Below are 21,630 nucleotides of genomic sequence, written 5' to 3'. Positions count from 1 at the left end.
ACCTTTCTTACGTCCAACGTGGACAATAATTTATAACTTACAATATATTTAAAAAACAAAAACAAAAAAAACTTTCAGTTGTCTGTTTTACGTAAAGTATGGTAGATATCCATTTACAACATGAATTTTTACATTTATTAATTTTACTTTTTTGAATTACGATATTTTGTTTAACTTTTTTAGTGTTGTTTCTAATAGATCCATTACAATTAATTATCAATTAAATTAAACATGGATTTTATAAACATATAGAAAAACGCAATTCTACAGACTTTTCCTTTTTACAAACAAAAGTTTAAAAAGTTATGTGAATTCTACTAATCTTACATGAGAGATATTATTTTAGACCTTTTTTATACAAATTTTGAGATTCATATGGTTTTACATAATTGGGAAGTTTGTTATACAGTTGAATACGTCTTGGAATAAATGTATTTTGGTATGATTGTGTTCTGCATTATGGATTTCTATACATTTTATTTAGACGTATGATTTATTTGACATGTATTCTTGAATCATATTTTAGGTTGCTTATATATCTTATACATGAATTTAGGACAACTTTTAATTTACGGTTATTGTTGTAATTTAGATGTGATATTACAGCTAGACAGTATGTAACATATTGAAGCATTAAAACTGTCCTAAGATTATTGCTTTACATTTTTTAGCATTTACTGGTTGGTAATCATGGTTTTTACTCCAATCAAATAGATTTTGTAAGTCTACATTCACTTTATTCCCTTGTTTCGTGGTCCGCTTGACGAATTAATATCTTTCAATTAATTAAGGTTTTTAGTTAAGATAAAAAAGTCAGTGTCACGAGCGGGATTGATGAATGGCAAAAAGGAGGGAAAATTCAAAAGGTGGGGTTGAGATGGGAAGTTGGTGTCCGAGTGGATTGAGGTCACGATAGCTCAAGTTGGAGAGCAGTGGCATATCTAGCCAAAGATCGTGGGTTCGAATCCCGCTCGTGACACTGACTTTTTTATCTCAACTAAAAACCTTAGTTAATTGAAATTTATTTATTTATTTAGAGAGAGGGGGGAGATTGAGAGTGATGAGAAAGAGAGAGAGAGAGAGTGAGAGAGTTAAGCTGAAATTGAGCCTAAGAAAAAGACACGGGAGAAGATAAATAGATTTGTAAGTAGAAAGATAAATTAGGTAAAAAGAGGAGGTAGATGTAAACAAAGAGTGAAATAAGAAGATAGGGAAAGAACACACTAGAAAATGTATAGAAAGAGAAAGATATATAGAAATAGAATAATTGTGAGACAGATAGAGTTATAGGTAACGTATAAGCACGTGTGTAACTTCCTCAGGAGCTTTTTTGTCCAGGATATCCCAATAACGAGGAAATGTTTTATAATCTATTGTCGTAGCAAGAAATGCAGTTAGGACTCACAGCATAAGGTTTTCATTAAGTTCAAAATTATTGTATATACAACACAAAAATAATTATATATTTAAAAAAAAATTTAAATCTTTTTGTTATTTACTTTACATTTCTGTAACTTGTACTGTAGGTTCTTGAACAATATACTGCAGCATAGAATTTTATTTATTAACTGAACGATTTCGACATCATGGCATGATTCCTTTTCACTGTTACTTACAATTATATATCCAGTTGTTGAGAAGTCCACTGGATATACAAAATTAACACAGAGGAGGACTCGCGTATTTAAAACATAACTAAAACCTAGCCAGAAAACCCAAGGCTGGTAGATACACATAAATATTTAGGTTTATAGCAATTTATAACGAACAGCAACTTATTAAAATGCTGTTTCGTGTTCTGGCATTGTTTGACTTTTACATTCCTTTCACCTCGAAAGATATTCGTGCTTTGAAATGCACATTTAGCAATTTCTGTGTCAGTACTTTTGTATGTCACGGTGATACTGCGAAGAACTTCATTATCAAGTCTTGTTAGCATTTTTCTAATGAAAAAACCCTGAAAAGGCAGGTTTGGGATCACGTGGCTTTAGCTGTAGTACACAATGACATGTTACATGGCAGATTAGAAAATAAGGGTCTCAGGACAAACCTACAAGCCTTGAACCCTTCGCATAACTAGAAATTTTGAGCCTATAAATTAAGATCTGAAATGAATAGAAATAACGGGAAGAATGTTTTGTGATGCCAAATTGTAAACACGCACGAATTTGTAGTTTTTCTTTAAAATAATCCAGATATTCGATGCGTAACTGGTATTAAAAAGCAATTTTTGTTAAACACAATTTACAAATAATCAAGAAAACAACAAATCCTATAAATAAACAAATATCTGTACGTAGTTTGCCACATTTTTTTTCTTCAAAAATATGTTCTTCTAAACTTCCAATTGATCCATGTTTGTTGTCATTTCCAACTGGACGACCAATTTCAATCAAAAAGGGCAAATTGAGCATGTTAAATATATATATTTTTAATACCCCTTTGTGAAGATTACTAAAGGAGAAAGGTCTTTTATAAACTTTAGGAATTGATAGAGTGTCAAATATTCGGAATAAATCCAGACAAAATATTTTTGTAAATTAGTATTTTTGCTGAAGATATTTACTTAAAATACAGGGGGGAAATACAGATTTCATCCAAGTTGAAAACAGTTTAGATATACTAGAGTGAGAAGTTTCTATTGCACTTTAAGTATTCGAGTTTAATGAAACTTTGGAAGTAGAAGTAAGAAAAGAAGATGTTAAACTTAACGAAGTAGGAAAGAAATTACATCCCATGGAAACAAACTGGACTGGAACACGTGGGAACTATTTCGGGAAAAAGAAAGGCAGATTGGGCAGGGCTCGTGCATAAGGAAGGCCGTCAAACGGGCCGAGGGAATAATGTGCCAGGTACCCTAGAGAAAAGAAAATAGGACGAAGAACAGCCTAGCAGGAAAGACTAAGTGAATGAAACTTACAAGAAAACCGAACAAAACACGGAGTAAATTCGGCTTTAAAACATCTAAGAATGTTATTTACAAAGATAATTTTATATCATTGAAAAGTGTCCTTTTATCCAAAAAGAATTTTTCATTGTAATCTGCTGGCCAGTCACGAGCTTGGCTTTTTTGCGTTTGTTGAAGTAAGTAACGGATTAAGTCGGATTTATGGATAGAATAAATTCATGAGTTATAAAGGAAAAAGTAGAAAACAAAACAGTTTAATATACATAATATGTACAGTAACAACATGTAATATAAATATTTATGGGACATGTTTAACAAAAGTAACCTCTGTGCACTGCATACAAAAAATTAATAAATAAAATCATTTTTCTTTCATATAATTTTGAATTAGATGAAATTACAACTAATTTAATACGCCTCTCAGGTTTTGTGTAACACTTGGGCCGATGGCGTAAATTTTATAAAAATTTCCCATCGACCCCAATTTAGATTAGTTTATTACAGTAAACAGGCAGATTTAGGAATATCGAGTACTCCATTTACCAAACAGAATGATTGTAATCAATATATGTTGGTGTGAATGTATTTATTGGTGTGAATGGGGAGGGGCTGATAGTGACGTCCTCCATCACCCCTCATGTCGCATGCGTGACTTGGGTCTACGGCGGAAAACTTTTAAAGTACCCCATCGACCCTAAATTAGAGTAGTTTATTGTAGGGAGCAGATAGATGGAGGAATATAGAGTACTCCATCTACCAAACAGTATGAGTGCTATGAATGTATTTATTGGTGTGATTGTGTATCGAGCGTGTAGCGGTATTTCGCTAGTGCTTCGGGGCTGAAATGACAAATCCGTCGGATGCCTCTGTCAAAAAAAAGTATTTTGGTTTATTTTACATGCAGACCAACAGGTTAGCAATGAGTACAACGGTCAATGGTGATGAATTATTTACTTAATGTAAATGACATTGAAATGAATAGTTGTTAGATACGTTTTTTGTTATTCTATTTGGACCGATATCAACTATCTATAACAAGCATGTATTTTATGTACTTATTGCTAAATTTAAATTTCAAATAGGAATGACGTCAATGATGAACAATTAAGTGTACACAATTAGGTTTTATTGGGAAAGGAAACCTTGTATATTCTAGTCCCAATATTTGTTCATTTTCGATATGCACTTTTTTAAATTTTATCATATGTTAGCCAGTTAGTGCCCGTTGCACCAGCCATGGTTAAAACCGTGTTCACTGGAACGTCGTTTATATTTGAACCAAGTTCAGAGAAGGGAGCGTTGCACCGTCTGTAAGTGACCACCGTTCAACTTATCCCAGTTCAACCACGCGTTGGTGTAATGTTGTAAGATTGCAGTGTCTTTGTACGTTATACCTAGTCGTAGTGTTCATTCATTGTTCACATTGGTTGTTGTACTACTTTCCGTAGACTTTTATATAGTATTTTCTTGTTTTTACCTTTCTTTAATTTTTTCTTTCCTCTAAAATGTCTGAGAAATTTTGTGGACATTATGACTTATTATTAATGTCTCATTCGTGAAAATGGTCTTGTTGGTTCTAAAACCCTTTCCTTTGTACATCCACCAATCTGAATGGAATTCTCTGTCTACATTTATTTGCAAAAATTCAGCCATTAGATTACTCTTGGATCCAAATGAAATTTCGTTTTTACTAACGAACAGGTTTGAGTTAAGGCACGTTCTTATGATTTAAGTTTTGTTGTTCAGATTTAGTTTAACTAGTATTCAGTTGTTTTTACTAGATTTAAAAAAATATACCTCAATTGGATTTAAAGATGATCCTAAAATTATTGGAATTTTATCGAAACTATTAACTTTTTATTAATTGCCTAATTTATTACTACAAAATCAAAACGTTTGCCTTTTGCCTTGAACCCAGGCAATCCTATGTAGAGTCTTTGACACAAAAGTTGTACATTTATAATAACTGTAATGAAAAATTGTGCTAAAACTTATAGAATTTTACCAAAAGCATTATTTCCTTTGGAATGAACGACTTATATAATGAACATGCAAGAAATACACAAGGATGATGGGGACGCTTTAGTCCTATTGTCAAAGAAATGGAAATTACCGGATCCACTATTGCAAAATTAAGGTCTTTGGCACAAAATTTATGATTTTACGAACCCCTCGGCCTAACGATGGCACGACAATTAGAACATTGTATAAGTTAATTTTTATTTAAACGTGTAAATAAAAACTTCAAAAGTTGTTTTTTTTTTTTTTTTTTGGCGTTATGAACTATGCATATTAGCCATGTGACAAATTCGTATATGTGTGTTCAAATTTGGGGGGTTATTGGGAAAAAAGGGCCAGGGGCAACGGTGGGAATCGAACCCACGACCGCGGCGTGAGAGTCTCTCATGCTAACCACTCGGCTACCGCGGTCCCCAACTTCAAAAGTTCAATCGTGACAACACGCTTTTAACAACATCAGGTCATATTATTATGAAATGGATGTCGTTCAGCTTTGATCTCCGTTTAACCCACGCTCGACCCACGATCAGATTTGAACCAGGATCGTCTTTGACAGCGGTTCATGACAAATTGAAAACCGGCAATTTTTGAGTTGAACGCGGTTCAATACTGAATTTAAGTTTAAACCAAGTTGGTGCCCTTAGGGGTTAAAACAGTTTACAACTCATTGGAAATTGCATTTTCTAGTTCTTATATGTTTGAGAAAAATGAGGCTAGGTATATAGAGCAATATAATAGTTTAAAATTGCTCTTTTTTCATTCATTTCTATCTTTATTTATCTATTTAACGCTTCTCCCTCTATCTTTTTTCTCTTTCTCTCTTTCTGACACCTAAATCGGCGAGTTATTATAAATAAGTCGAATACATTCGTTCATTTATGTAGCAAAAAGTTCAAGATGTAACTGCATGCTTAAATAAAGCGTATCATTATCTAACGTTCTACATCTCTATCTGTCTCTTTCTTCCTATCTCTCTCCCTCCCTCTCTCTTTCTCACACTCTCCCTTTCTATATATCTATCCGTTTCTCTATTCTTTTTACTCACTCGTGGTGGAAGCGTGCATGAGACGTAGTTGACATAGTAGTTAAGTTAAGCATATCATCATCATCTATCGTTCTATATCTGTATATCTTTCTCTCTGTCCCACTCCCTCCCTTTCCCCTGTCTCTTTCTCTCCCTCTCACACTCTCCCTTTCTTTACATTACCTATTTCTCTAGCGTTTTTACTCACACACTCACTCTTCCCCTTTTTAAAATTAACCTTAATCTGCGAGTTATTATAAATAAAGCGAATTAATTGTTTTATTCTAACAGCGTGCAAATTTGATGCATAAATTCTAGAAGCGTTCATGAGAGGTGTAGTTTTCTCTTTTTATCATTAGTTTGCAACTTTTTTCAAATTTCGAATTGTATATCTGTAGCGATTGACTGTCATCATTATTACTATTTCTGTTTTGTCCAAAATTTTACACTATTCTATCGCTTTTACATCCTCTCGCCCTCTCTCTCTCTCTCTCTTTATCTCTTTCTCTCATATGCTTACATCACTCACACTCTTCCTTCTAGCTATCTACCTATTTCCCATTTCTCTTTCCCTTTTGTTCTATACTGTTCTCTCCCTCACTTTCCATTTCTGTATCAAAAAATATAAATACCTCTCCCTCTCACCATTTCCTCTGTCTACTCTTATCATAACGCCTCCTCTTCTGTGACATTCTCTTTAAAATTTAATCCTCAGATTGAAAGATTGGTAAAGAGGATAAGAAAAGAAATGGTTTACTAATTTCGAATTGTATATCTGTAGCGATTGACGATCATCATGTCTCTCTCTCTCTCTCCTCTCTCTTTCTCTCGCCCTCCCTCCTTCCCTCTCTCTCTCTCTCTCTCTCTCTCTTTTCCTCTCTCTCCCTCTCTCTTTTCCTCTCTCTCTTTCTCCCCCTACTCGCACTCTCTCTCTCTCTCTCTCTCTCTCTCTCTCTCTCTCTCTCTCTCTTTTCCTCTCTCTCCCTCCCCCTCCCCCTCTCACTCTTTCTCATATTACATAAGACATAATTAATGTAATAATTAGTTCTTACATAATTCCCACTCTTGGCTCTATCTACCTGCCTATTTCCATATATCTTTCCTTTTTGTCCTATAGTTGTTCTCTCTCCTTCTCTTTCCCACTCTGTCATCCCTCTCTCATATGTATCCCAATCTTCCTTCTATCTACCTGCCTATTTACCATTTCTCTTTTCTTTTTGAACTATAGTTAGTTGTTCTCTCTCTCTCACTTTTCCCTGTGTTTATCTATCGAACGCTATTCATATCATCTTACGTACTTGTTCTTTTTTATTATTTTTTTAATTGTCCTTCAAAAAATCGGAAAAAGAGTGCCCAGATAATCGCTGTTGTGTCATATGGCATTATTATGAGTCAGACGATTCTAACTCTTAATATGAACAAATTGGACCATGGCTATATTTTTTAATGTGGGCGCTCATTTCATTTTCAATCATGTCTTTTGTGTATTGTGTTAATTGGGCGGTTGTTTATTTGGTGAATATTGTTTTTACCGGGGCCGGTGGGACTTTGGGAGAGTGAAGAAGAACAAGGGAAACACGGTGAAAAAAACGGAAGAGCGAGGTCGCGTTGGACGGGGCAAAGGTGACGCCCGGGGCACTGGGCGGGCGGGGTGTCGTATCGGGCCGTCGAGTGTCGACGGACGGTGAAAGGGGTCCTCGTCGCCCGTCGGTGTTCTGCCCGCTGGAGGGGCGGCGCGGTGGTCGGAAGCGGGCCCGTCGAGAGGGGGGCGACACCGGTTGCAGTTGCAGAGAGCGCCAGTCAGCCTCGAGGCGCCGCCGGCTAAACAGTTCTCTTAAAGCGCTCAGTCTCTCACACGCTCACAAGTCAGACTCGTCTTGGATTCCGACCCTTGGATTACGGATGAGACGGGCCGATCGCGTCGCGCGTGCTTCACCGCCGGACCCGACAAAAGTGTTTCCGTGCGACTTTCAAATCAAAAGTGTCAACGTTCAAACTGTGCTTCCCTTGATGGGCCATTCGACAAATTCCCATTCCAGACAGTACATCTTCTGAGGATGGTTATAGAATATTTCTGGAGTCCAAGAGGTTCGTCTTAATTTTACATTAAATCATAAAAAAATTTCACTCTTAATAAAATTCTACAAAACGAAAAAAATTAAACTTCTTAAATAATAACAAAAAAAATTTAATCTAAGTCAATCTAACAGCCAAATTTGTCAAAACACCCCCTAGTCTTTTTACCCTTCTAATTATTCAAAATGGCGACTTAATTAATATAAAAAATTGTATTGAAAAATTTTTTGAATGTGTTTTTAAATGTTTATTTGTTGTGTTGATCGGACGTCGACCGGGTGGAGCGGAACCGAATGTCCTTCGTTCACGTTCGCGTGTTTTCTTCTCGGTCTTTCTGTTCTTAACTTAATTCAAGTCCCCACGATTGACCACCATGTTTGGTGACGTCATTCTGTTCAAGCATCGATTCAACAATGTCTAAAAAAAAGAAGAAGAGTAAATATGCTTTTATGAGGGGCCACTATACAACAAGGGGGAGGCTGTTGATCTCTCGCCCTTCGCTATCTGCGGGCGTGTCGATGAATGTCCACCATACCACAACCTGCATTTCTTTACATAAAAACTGTTCGTTTAAAAATATCAAAATTAAAACTTTGTCTTGTTCTTTAAAATCTCCATGAGTACTGGGGAATATTTTCGTTAAAACGCCCAATCGGAATAGACTCGTTTAATTTGTTAATTTTGAAGGCCGCGAGGTCAACTGTTCTCAGATTGAAAAATGCGCTTTTTTTATCTAGGCCGATTTGTTTCCTTTATCCACTGAAATATTTTTAATTTGTGCCATGTTTTTTTTTTCTTTCTTTTGAACACCTGTTGGCAAAATTCGAACGGAAGTAACTCCAGGTTATTTCCTTAGTTGATTAACACTTCTCCAACGAAATTTCAATGTCTCGGTTTTTTTTGCACGTCCTTGGGCTTTTTCTAAATCCTGCGCAGTTTTTCGAGCCAATCTCTTACTTCAACTGTATATAACTCTTTTATTTATCACTGTCATGGTTATTCTTCCTTATAGATTTACCAGTAGCACATAGGCAGAATATTCATGGGGGAAACAACCACGTATTATTGTGCGAATGGGAAAAAAAATCGATTGTCCTAATGAATAAAACTGGGCAAAAATTATCCCATCGAGAGCAGTAAGAAGCAAGATCAGTTGACCTGCAACAAAAATCACCAACCCTTACCTTAATGTTGATCTTAGATTAGAATTAATTATCTGATGTAACAGACGGTCTTCTTATCGGACAAGTTTGTTTTTTAACTTTCTAAAACTTATCTTTGATCAGTTATGCCCAAGTTCATGATCATGCGCCATTCGACATGGCTAAATGATGGGTGGGTGTTAACCACCAAAACCTAAACAGCACATTTCCAAGTTGATCTATTTTTTTTTTTCGAAACCTTTTGAGTCTGTTATTATATTATTTCCATAATTCATATTGCTAGTCGACTAAAATTAGTTCACAAGCTATGTTGGTAACGCATTGTGCTCATTCAGGTCTCAGGTTGTTCTGCGAATTGATGATGAGGTGATGAAGAACGGTCGTGTGGAATTTGATCAAGTCTCTTTTCCAAGGCTATTCTCACCCTGAATCAAAAAAGTCTGACGTTTTTAACACTTGCGCAAATAAGTTAAGATTTAATTATGAAAGAAAACATGATTTATACATAACTATCGTTATTTTGGTCCCTACAAAACTGATTAAAGTTACTTGCAGCATATAGTACATTAATTTCGACGACTTCGGAATCAAATCATTTACGATTTAATTAATTACAGCATGGAAACAAAACATACGTCAACAGATCCCCTTCTCTCTAATTACTAACAAGTCCAAATTGAATAAATTAAGTCAAAATGTTTAATATTATCGATAATTTACCTGAAATTATACGGACACGCACGGCTCTTTTATTTTATACGTTTAAAGCAGATTCTCATGAAAATCCGATAAACGTCCTTGATCAGTTTTCATCAAAGATATGTTTGAAAAATCCACTGTAGAAGACTGAATTTTCACCGACATCCATCGTTGGAAAATCATTGTTGCCTATGTGATTCATCGGTCTCCCAATTAATCAATTAACAATGCGCAATTTCAATAGATAAACAGTAAGAATAATTCTATAATAAGTGCACTATTGGGTTAGAACGTTAATGCTAAATACATTATGTTTCGTGGTCCGATTGACCAAATAACTTCTTTCAATTAATTAATCTTTATGTAAGGTATTGGTTGAAATAAAAAAAGTTGGTGTCACGAGCGGGATTCGAACCCACGACCTTCGGCTAAACACGCCGCTGCTACCTCTTGGGCTATCTTGACTTCGATCAACTCGAACACTAACCTCCCATCTCAACCTACCTTTCGATTTTTCCCTCTTTTTTTTGCCATTTTTCAAGTGTGTAATCAGGATTCGAGTCTCAGCGACAAATGGTTAATGTTAAACAATAACCAGCAAGGTCGTTGCTGTTTACATAGTTTTTTTTATCACCGGAACATAATGAAACTATCTGGGCTTGCTCGATCTATGAAATTTTTTTATTGGTTGGAATTGCACACGATCCTCGATCTTACTCTAAATAGTCCGGATTGTATCTTTTATCAAGAAATTTTTGAAATATCCTGATATTCATTTAAAATATTTGTAATTCAAGTACAATACAGTTTGGTTGTGTACGGTTTTTGTGTTGCCAGGTTTCAACTCTACGTATTCTTCGTGACTGACCCCCCTTTTGTTCCTTATAAAACAAAACCATTAGAAAAATACGTTGCTCTTGAACATCTGCCTTACCTGCTCCTGGGGATACAATACAGGCCCAAGATGAGTCCCTCGGTGAACGTTGGGTCCATAAATATTGAAGGGAGGACTTTCTTGAATATGTCACAAAAGTGGAAACTTTAACTCTTTTAAATCTTTAAAAGAAGATAGGAACATCTTAAATCTTTTCATACAGGATCAAATTGTATTGGGTTTTTGATCTTAATAGTTGAATATTTTTTGCTGTATAGTCGATATGATGATAATGAAGTTTAAGTATAAAATCAAAAACCTTTTGCTGTAATTCTCGAAGTAAAACGAAAATAAACTACTAAAACAAATAACTTAGACATATACAACATCAGAAACATCTTTGGGTCTAATTTTTTATATGCTAGTAATATTTTTCTGGCATGGGAATGAAAGTTTTTACTATTTAAGCTCAGCACGAATTGAATACTTTTGTATTGAGCAGCTCGCTTGCTGATTTGCTTTTATATCATTTCGAATTCAAATATTTTTTAACTGTAAAATCTATAAATAACACATATTTCTGTGAAGAGTATTTTTTCTTTAATTTTAATATAAAAGCTTAAAGCTTGTCTTAGACTTTACGATCGACAGAAAGATGAAAATATTGCTTGTTCATTAAATTAAAAAATAATAATAATAACAAAATAAATAATAATAAATATAAAATATAAATATAAAATAAATATGTATAACTGAACCAAAACTGAACTGAAAAATTAAATACACGAATTTAATATTTTATAGTTCTTCAGGGATATTTCAAGAAATCATTTTCTGAAATAAGATTATTTAAATTGAAGAAATTTACAGCCCAGGAAGAAGGGTTTAAATAAACTGGAAGAACTTACAATTATGTACATAAATCATAACGGTCATCATCAGAAACATTAATAAAATCAATTTTATGCCCATGATATTACTCTTGAAAGCATATCACCACCCTTAGATCTCCCATAGTTAGAGCTTTTTTGTACTGGAGGCCACTTTAAATTATAATTTTCGAAAAATTCCACAAAGGATTACAAAATTTTTAAAAATAATTATTCAGAAATCGTGAGATGCGGTCTGGTGTGATGTAGGTTTCAGAAAAACATTTTCTTTAACGTGCCAACGTTTCGATCTTTATTGAGATCATCTTCAGGGCCTGGGATTTATAAACATTGTTTACATTTAACAAATACATGTAGGATGTGGAAAAAAGTGAATTTATACAATGCAAAATNATAAAGATCGAAACGTTGGCACGATAAAGAAAATGTTTTTCTGAAACCTACATCACACCAGACCGCATCTCACGATTTCTGAATAATTATTAACTAACGGTCACTACTCACCACACATTTTTAAAAATAATAAGTTATTAAATTTAGAACTAAGACGATTAATAGAAGAGGTACGAAGCGTTCAATCAACCAGTGTGTAACGCTAAGCAAATAAAAAACGAAAAACAGGCTATAAATTTTGTCAGGTTTAAAGTACAAAAAGGTTAACAAATTTCTCAACAAAGTTGATAATAGAAGTTTTTCCCTCTGTGTGCTAGATTTAGGTTTTATTGAAAACGCGAAAATTTTGGGCATTTTCAAATGTTTTATTTTTATAACTACACATTAGAGTGGGGGACCTCATGATGCGTCAACAGTGATTTCGACTGGGCGCAGCTTCGTCAGATTAAACAAAGCTCGCACTTCCTGTGGATTTAATATCCTACCGAGTTCAGGATTTACAAGCGAAAGGGAAAGAACGCGATTGTGCACGATCGGAAAATCCCCCCAAGCCCAAGAGATAAAAGTGCGATAACGGGTTAATTCTATTAAACCGGCCTTTCCACTTTGTGAAGAAAAAAACGACTCATAGAAAATGATCCGTTTATTTTTACGAGGGCATCCAGTGGGTTAGTGCTCGGTGAGATTCATACATAAAAACAAATCAACTCCGAGCTTATTAGCCCTATAAAAATTCCGCGTTTAAATTTACAGCCCTCGACTTGCCAGTCGTGCCATCGGATCACACCCAAAACATTCAGAACAGTTTGAACTTGTAAACACTACATAGATTTCCTGGAATCTTTATATCTCCGTTTAACTCGAAATAACTGCGGTTACCCCAGAGTATTTTATTTTTATGCAGTCAATGTTTTATGACAACTCTAACACGATCTGGGGTGCTAACCGTTGTTCTATTCTGGTATGTCGTCAAATGTTTTAGGTTAGGTTAAGGCTATCGCGTGCTTGTTTGCATAGAATGTGTCCACAATACAATAAGAAGGGAAGAAAAGAGAGTTTAAGAACGGTCAAAAATTTATAAAAGCTCAGTTTCATCAAACGATTTCCAACATTACACTTTTAAATAGATAATCTTATCAAATCTGTCTTTATTTAACATTGCCATTTAAAATAACCAAATAATCGTTATTAATCATGACAAGAACTAAGACTTGTTTGAATGACCTTCACCGCGGTCCGCCCGTTCTCGCTGTTTTACCCGTGGGCGTATCTTACAAGTCTGTTCGTCCCTATTTCATCGATGCCCCCGTCTATTTAATATTTTTGACTTATTGTGTACATTTGAGTCGTAGTAACCTTCCTTTCTCTAAAACCACTTTAGCGCGTTTCATAAAACATTTAACAAGATCGAATACCCTAATTAAACCAAACAATATGATGTTATAGAGAGCGTGTATCTGCGATCTAACTTCAAGTAAAGTAAGTCTACAAAGTTCAATAGACCATAATCCATTTGTCTCAACAAACTAAATTGACGATGAAGAAAGCTGAAGTAAATCTACAATAACCTACCAACCTCTTTTAATAAGGGGTGAACTTCATCCTTACTACAAACACACACTCACGGAGAGAGAAAGAAAGTGAATGTGAGGGAGGGAGGGTGAGAGATTGAAGGAGGGAAAGAGAATGAGAGGAATAGAAGTGAGAGGGAGAGAGAAAAGAAGTGAGAAGGAGAGAGAATGAGAGAGAAAAGAATTGATAGGGAGAGAGAATAAGAGAGAAAAGAAGTGAGAGGGAGAGAGAAGAGAGAATAGAAGTGAGAGGGAGAGAGCTAGAAGAGAATGATTCACAGAAGAGGAAGTGGGAGAATGTGAGAGAGAAAAGAAGTGAGAGGGAAAGAGAAGAGAGAAAATAATTGAGAGAGAGAGAGAGAGAGAGAGAGAGAGAGAGATAGAGCTAGAAGAGAGTGATGCACAGAAAGGGAAGTGGGAGGGAGTGAGAGAGAAAAAGTGAGAGGGAGAGCGATTGAAAGAGAAAATAATTGAGATGGAGAGAGAGCTAGAAGAGAGTGATGCACAGAAGGGAAGTGGGAGGGAGTGAGAGAAAGAAGTGAGAGGGAGAGAGAAAAGAATTGATAGGAAGAGAGAGAGAGAGAGAGAGAGAGAGAGAAGAGAGTGATTGACAAAAAGCGAGAGAGGTAGAGATGGAGAGCTAGAAAAGCCAGAGAGTGAGAGAGAGATTGAGGCAGTGAGGCGTGTGTATGTGTGCACGCGCGCGCGTGTGTGTGTGTGTGTGGTGTGTGAGAGAGAGAGAGAGAGAGAGGAATAGAGATGGTGTGGGACGGGAGTAAGAGTGTGTGAAAGAGATAGACTAAGTGAGCGAGTGTGGGGAAAAACTGTGCTTTTCTAAAATATCATAACTTTTACTTAGCGTTGTTATACGTATTTAACGCAACTAGTTTGTTTGCTCCGTTAAATAAAATATAGTAGCCGAACTCACATCAAATCTTTTATAATTGGTTTATAAAAATGGACCACCTGTGGTCCGTCCGTTCTCGCTATTGGTCTGCCTTCCGTGGTGGCCGGGGGGGCGGATGATCGATCCGTCTGTTTGTCCCCATTTCATCGATTCTCCGATCTGGTTAGCTATTTTTTGATTTATTGTGACTTTCGAATCGTTCCAGTTACTGGATACACTGTAGAAATCCGGTAAAAACAGGTGACGATCTGAATTATATTTATGACAAATTGGGTAAAGCATTTAACTAATCTCATACAGAGCGACTGTGACAATAATTAAATAGAGAAAATATCCTGGCTTTATTTCCAACGCTGTAGGTAACAAACGCAGACACCGTTATCAAACTTGATCATTTCGGGTTGAACGTTAGAGAAAAATAATTGAAAAACCTTTTGCCTCAACGCAATCTGCACTAGGTGTATTTGTACATTATACTGAAGTAAATTTATTATTAAATATTAATCTTATTTATAAGTATTTTCTGTTAATATACAGGAAATAGTTCTTTATCCATGTTAAAATATTTAATTTTGGAGAAAATGAAATAGTTTTCTTCTTGAGTGGTTCCTGCTTTTTACCTGAATTCTTTTATCCAAAAGAACTTAATGACCATGTCGTTGATAATTTACGTCGTCGATTGTTTTTCAGACGACGACAATCTGATAAAAACTCCCCTTATCAGTTTTCAGTACAAATGTAAGAGAGGCATAAATTTAGAAACACCCGTCATTATTCCATTCCCTAAAAATTTTACATTCTCCTGTTGATAGGGACTCGGCTTGTTTTATAAATAGAGTCAATCGATATACTACTTAGCCTTCAAATCCGTTTTGTGAGAGGGGGAATTGAATTCAATAACGCTTTCAACGCATTCTCTTCTTCTTGTGACACAATATAATTAATAAAGTTTCGTTTTTGTCTTCTTTCCAGGTGCAGGTGTGAAGATGGAACATCATTTCCAAACAGCTCTGGATCCGAGAAAACAAGAGCTGCTTGAAGCACGCTTTTTGGGTGCCAGGGTAAGCCTTAAACTTAGTTCAAGAATGAATTTAGCCGAATAGAACCGGAAGTGATGATTTTTAAAATGTTATTTCTCATAAGAAACTATTAAAAAAGTGCTGTATTTGAAACGCGATAAAAGGTATAGTTCGAAGTTCTTCTGTTTAGAGTCTCGGGGGTCTCTAAACGAGGTTTAAAGATGGCCGTCGGGCGGCGAGAATTGAAATTACTTTAGAATTTACTACATACAGACGTCCTTGACTCAGTGACCCCATCTCGATGAGTTTCCAGCCAAAAGAAAAAGCTGAGAATAAAAAGAAGCCTTGACTGCCAAAAGCTATAAGCTCCCGCGGCAAGACCGACTCGGTTTTTATGTTAACCGGTAAAGAGGAAGGATGTCGTGTTCGGTTTCACTTTTCTCCCAGGAACGTTCCTCTGTTGCAGTTCCAGCCGGTATAAAACGGTCCTCGGGTGGGAGAAGTGAAGAGGAAAGGTTCAAAGACCTTTCACGGCCATTTTGTATGGGTCAAGCACCGTCTTCGGCGTTCTCGGAAGATCCATCGACGGTTTAATTCAAGTTGAAAATTGCACCAAGAAACAAAACGTTTGCCGATTTTGCCCTTGACTCCTCTACCCAGATAACTCGGTTATTCTTCTCTCCTTATGTCCCACTTGGAAAATAAGCTACAAGCAGACATGAATTTCCTACCTAAAACTGCCTTAAGTATAAAGGGTGTATCAAATAATTAATTTAGTCCACCCATTTAAATCGGAAATGATTAACTTTAGCAAAAATGTTCTTATACAAACCCCAAGTTAATTTTGGTTAGGAATCGCGTGGTGGTAACAGATGTCACATAACTTTCTCATCTAGCTGGGAAATGACATTAACTTTGATATCTTAAATGAGAATCCCATATTTTTATTGTAAAATTCCAATCTAGAGCCTATTTTAGGCCACTTTTACTGAAAGGAAAATTTTGATAGGATAGATAATTTCTGTGTTATGACCGACGGAAGACGCATGAGGGGGTATGCTTTTTGTAACAAGATGGCCCTCATTCAAAAATTAATATAAAGCCCTAGACAAAATTAACTTGGGGTTTGTATAAGACCATTTTTTGCTAAAGTTAATCATTTCCAAATTAAATGGGTGGCCTATAGAAGTTGATACACCTTGTATAAACACACTATTTACTAAATTCCACTTAAATTTCCTTTGCCTTAAGTTAATAAAAAAAACACAGCTAAAATCAAGTTATTTCTCTCATCCTAGAGCTTTCTTGTTAAATAAAAATAACACCATCAATTCACTTGATTAAAATACCTATGTTTTTACTGGGTTTAAAGACCAAAATATATCAATTTTGCGTTAACATCCCACAAAACAAAAATACATAATCAAGCTGTTTTGAGCTCGCATTTTGTGAAAAATATTTGGTCGAAGACTTTTGTCCGATTGTAATTTTCTTTAAATACCCCGTTGCTTATCTGCACAGATAAAATCTTGTGCGGGACTTTTTTTTTTTCCATATCACTTGGGAATACAAGAGAAATACCATTTATTTACAAGGCAAACATAAATATTTAAATAATTGCCAGTGTAGAATTTCGAAATGGCGTTGTGATTTTATCATTTTCCTCGAAACTTCAGAAAAACTGGCTCATTTTTAGAAATATTTAAATAATGCATGAATTAACTGCTACTTGTTTCAATTGTATGTTGTATTTTGTTAATTTATAGTAGCTAACATCCGTCTAAAATAATAAATCATTAAAATATTAATTAGCGTTACAAAATAAATATTAAACCGTTACTCGCGATTTGATAAGAAAGAAAACCCCCTGGGTTGTTTGTATTGTAATTTTAAGGAAACTAATTACAAACTTTGTCCAATTAAAAAAGTCTTGATTTCTTTGAGGGAGACTTTATTATTGTAACATTTTGCTGTCTTAAATATAGTAATATTTTTCTGATGGAATTGTTACGTTAAAACATATAGTTTAAAAAAATCAAGTCCCTCCTTTTATCTGCAAGTCTTCGCCTTTTTTTAATAGGGACTTCTCACTTGGATTGTGAGCTTCATACGCGGCATGTGAATTTTTTTTTTTCGACGTCCTGTCGTCAGCTTTTCCCCAAAACGGGGCCCAGACGTTTGGGGTCATTCTGCTTTCCATTGTTTCGCAAGAGAGACAATGACGTTAGAGATTTGTAGGTGCAGGCCGGCAATATACGCTTTCATTAAAGCCCCCTTCTGCCTTCTGTCCACCGTCTTTCTCTTCGTCGACCTACATATCGAAAAGTAATCAAAATACACATTTTTTGAATGATTTTTGCTCGGAGCGGATGTATACAAGTAATCTTTACAAGGTAAACAAGTATCTTTTTATAAATAAATGCAATAACAGAAAAAAAATATGTAGTCGTGTAAGAATTCGTTTCGGCTTATTTTGGTCGTTTCTGATCATCCTGGTCTGCCTATACATGCTTTGTTCCGAAACGTTCGTTGAGGAAAAAAACAGGAAGGATTGCTGGATCAAGACGATCGGAAACGACCGGTCATCCATTAGGTCATCACCCAGCAGATCTCTTCTCGAGATTTTTATATTGATTTGTTGTATTAACATATAATCAATGGTTATTCTATACTGTATACAAAATAAATTATAGTCAGGGATTTTATAATGGCGTTTGAGTTCTTAATGGGAGCGTTGTCGGTCTGAATGACGGGGAAGTGGATCCGTATTCCTCCCATTGGGACCCCCTCGGTGCGACGACGTTCACTGACATCGAACTGGGTCAAGCCCCCTCCAAGCAAAGATTCGTTACCTCACGGTATGAATGTTTTTTAATATCCCCACCCTGTGAATTTTGATTGTTCACGCTACACCTATGCCGTGGGGCGTTGGGAAATTTGCGTGGAAACACTTGATCCGTGACCTATCGGTGGTTCCTGGAGGACGCTTGATGTCCCGGGGTGGTTAGAACCTCGCGGAGCAAAAACCTACGTGTGCTCTAATGGGCTTACACGGTATAATTTATCTCTTGTACATATACATATAGCGATATACAGGAGGTTTTTATGTTTACCAGTTGGGTTTCGCACAGAAGGGGTCAGACCACTTTTTGCTTTTTTTTTTTTTTTTCATATTGTTCTCAATTAAAATTCAATGAGGTTTGCCGGAATTCAAACCAAGAACGGATTATGTGGCACGAATATCCTTTATTTCTCATAATCAAACTAATAAAACATTTAGATCCCACTAGTAAGTAGTAAAACCTAAGCAGTAAATAAGCTATCCTATTTACCCTAAGTTCCGCATATATATAATTTTTTTTCACGGCCATCTCTTGTTTTTATCATGTTAACCTGATATATCTTATACAACGAAGTAATCTTCGCATTGTAGATAGTTTCTGTTCGTTTTGAACTTTTTTTTTTTGTCATTTGTGATCTGTCAGTACAATCTAAACCCTCCACTGGAGATGCCATAAACCAGGATGGTCTCTATGGACCAAGTTACCAGAAATATTTGTGGTGAAAACCTATTCCACTCATTTGAATGGTATATTTTCTTTTAGTTTGACTGCTGTCCAGAGTAGGACCTGATTTATTTTATCCAGTTGTATAGCTTTTCTTCGATGATAGTGAAAAGATTAATAAAATACTATTTGGAATATCCTAGCTACCCTAAGTTTTGCATTTTTTTTTCCTCGCGGCCATCTCCTGTTTTTATCTTTTTTAACCTGATATATATTTTATTCATTGAAGTAATCTTTGAATTGTAGCTCATTTCTGACCATTTTGAACTGACAGACGCGTTTCGCACTCTTCCGTGGAGATTTCACTGTATAATATTCATATGGCTAAAGGTGTGGGTTTTTTTGAGGTGTTTGTCATTTGTGATCAACCTACTCTGATCGGTCAAATCTTCAGTACAATCTAAACCCTCCACTGGAGATGCCATAAACCAGGACGGTCTCTATCGACCAAGTTACCAGAAATATTTGTGGTGAAAACCTATTCCACTCATTTGAATGGTATATTTTCTTTTAGTTTGACTGCTGTCCAGAGTAGGACCTGATTTATTTTATCCAGTTGTATAGCTTTTACTCGATGATAGTGAAAAGATTAATAAAATACTATTTGGAATATCCTAGCTACCCTAAGTTTCTCATTGTGATCATCTTAGTCTGATCTGTCAAATCTTCAGTAGAATCTAAACCCTCCACAGGAGATAGCATAAACCAGAATGATCTGTATCGACCAAGTTACCGGAAATGCCGCAGTATTTCTGGTGAAAACCTATTTCCATCCATTTGATTGACAGATTTTCTTTCAATTTGACTGATGAGAAACTAAACGTGTGATAAGGCCTATGTGCCAGGTGCGCACGTTAAAGAACCTCATTGTCTAAGACTGACCCCCATTGGGACACATGACCAGTGTAGGATCCTGATTTATTTTATCCAGTTGTATAGTTATTTTCCATAAAAGTGAAAAAAATTGTATAAAAGAACAGTTGGAATATGCAAAATTTGCTGTTTCAGCGAGATTGCGCGCAAAACAATAGATGTCTTTGACTCTTATCTTCGCCATTTTTTGACAGTTTATAAAAAAACTGATTTTAAATCCAGCCAGTTTTAAGGCTTTTATGCACCGACAAACCCCCGGGGCCGATTTAAAATCACCGGATCCGATTAAGGTTTCCCGATATGGATATCCACACTGTATTATCGAATTGGGGAGTTTAAGTTTTGGAGTTGAGGTAAGTAAAGTAGGTTGTGTGCGGGATTGATTTCCCCTCTCCACCACTCGCTCGCTCTCGCTCTCGCTCTCCCTCTCCGTCCGGAGGCAGAGACTCTACGTTCACACTCCTGCGGGCGGCTAGTTCTCCTCTCCACCCCCGCGTCGTCCCACCCCCAAAACAAGGTTTTACCCCCTTTACCGAGTGTAGTCATAGCAACGGACAAGTCCGGACGAATCAATTGTGTAGTGGATGTCCCACCCCGACTTTACAAACCGACTATCTATACCCTATAGTAAGAAAACTGAACAATCCAACCGGGGTGAGATCCTTCTTAACTGAGAAAGAGAGAAAAAAACGAAAAACTACCGTCTAGGTACATAAGTTGTCGAATTCGTTGTATTTTCCATTGTTCCGAGCGCGTGCATTTATAAGATCAATATCAATTCTAGACACACCTTCGGCTTTTGTTCCCTTTTTAATCGATCCGTCCGACTCACAAGGAAATCTAGTAAACTTAAGAAACACATTCCCTACTATTTTACTTCGTTCCCTTTGAAGCCAGAACAGTCTGAATGAGATTTTAAACCAGTCACTATAAATAGCCCATCTATCATCCTGATCTGACTATTCTCGATGGTTTTGCCTTTCACTGGTCACTATTTCAACATATGACGGTAATCCAAATAATGCGGAAAATTCTTTCTTAAAATAATAAAGCAATCACACATAATATTGGGTTGTTTCATGCATGTACGATTTTATAGTTTCAGAAATTCAGAGAAGATATAGCGATTTTCTGTTGTTTACTTCCAATTGTTTACATATTATCATTAAGCAGTTATTAATCCTCCAGTTTTGTCTATAATGAGGACTCCGTTATACACTTTTTAGTATACATCCAAATATGAACACGCGATTTTCGTGTCATATTCCTTGACAAGTTTAAACGTCGTTCCGCAGATGAAGCTGCAAGAAACATCAGTAAGGCGTTTAGGGAAGGGAATGGACCTTGCTAAGGGATGGTCGGAAAGGAATACCGAATTGGAAAACGAGCCCCGCGGAAGACCTCCAAATTTAATTGACATCGATGTCCTTAAGCTTCAGGTGGAAGAAAACCACTATCAAACAGTCAGAGGACTCGCAGCACACCCAAATGCAAGTGCAGCTACCATGTCAAGACAATTAAGGAACATAGGAAAAATCAAAAAGCTAGATCTATGGGTCCTTCATGAGCTCACTGAGCGACAGCGGTTAAAGCGCTTTGAGACATGCGATTCGTTCCTCGCCAGGCAAAAACCGAGCCTTTTCTTGAA

The 21,630-nt window shown here is 36.1% G+C and overlaps 1 protein-coding gene across 7 annotated transcripts in view; it reads left to right on the top strand.

Annotated features, from left to right (window-relative positions):
* The window catches only part of LOC106662419 (serine/threonine-protein kinase tousled-like 2), a 174,967-nt gene that overhangs the window by 87,471 nt on the left and 65,866 nt on the right, over positions 1-21,630 (top strand). For 6 of the 7 annotated variants that reach the window (XM_014386495.2, XM_014386502.2, XM_014386493.2 and 3 more), the window contains one exon: positions 15,497-15,585. In XM_014386495.2, coding sequence (XP_014241981.1) covers positions 15,497-15,585 — 89 coding nt within the window. Of the gene's footprint in view, positions 1-7,746; positions 8,040-15,496; positions 15,586-21,630 lie in introns of those variants that run through there. The other variant, XM_014386494.2, reaches the window with a different exon arrangement.

The sequence above is a fragment of the Cimex lectularius genome, unplaced genomic scaffold (genome assembly GCF_000648675.2).
Source record: "Cimex lectularius strain Harlan isolate CLEC.00 unplaced genomic scaffold, Clec_2.1 scaffold33, whole genome shotgun sequence".
NCBI classification, from domain to species: domain Eukaryota; kingdom Metazoa; phylum Arthropoda; class Insecta; order Hemiptera; family Cimicidae; genus Cimex; species Cimex lectularius.
The sequence above is the reverse complement of the archived record's forward strand: the minus strand, read 5'-3'. Positions and strand labels throughout refer to the sequence as shown.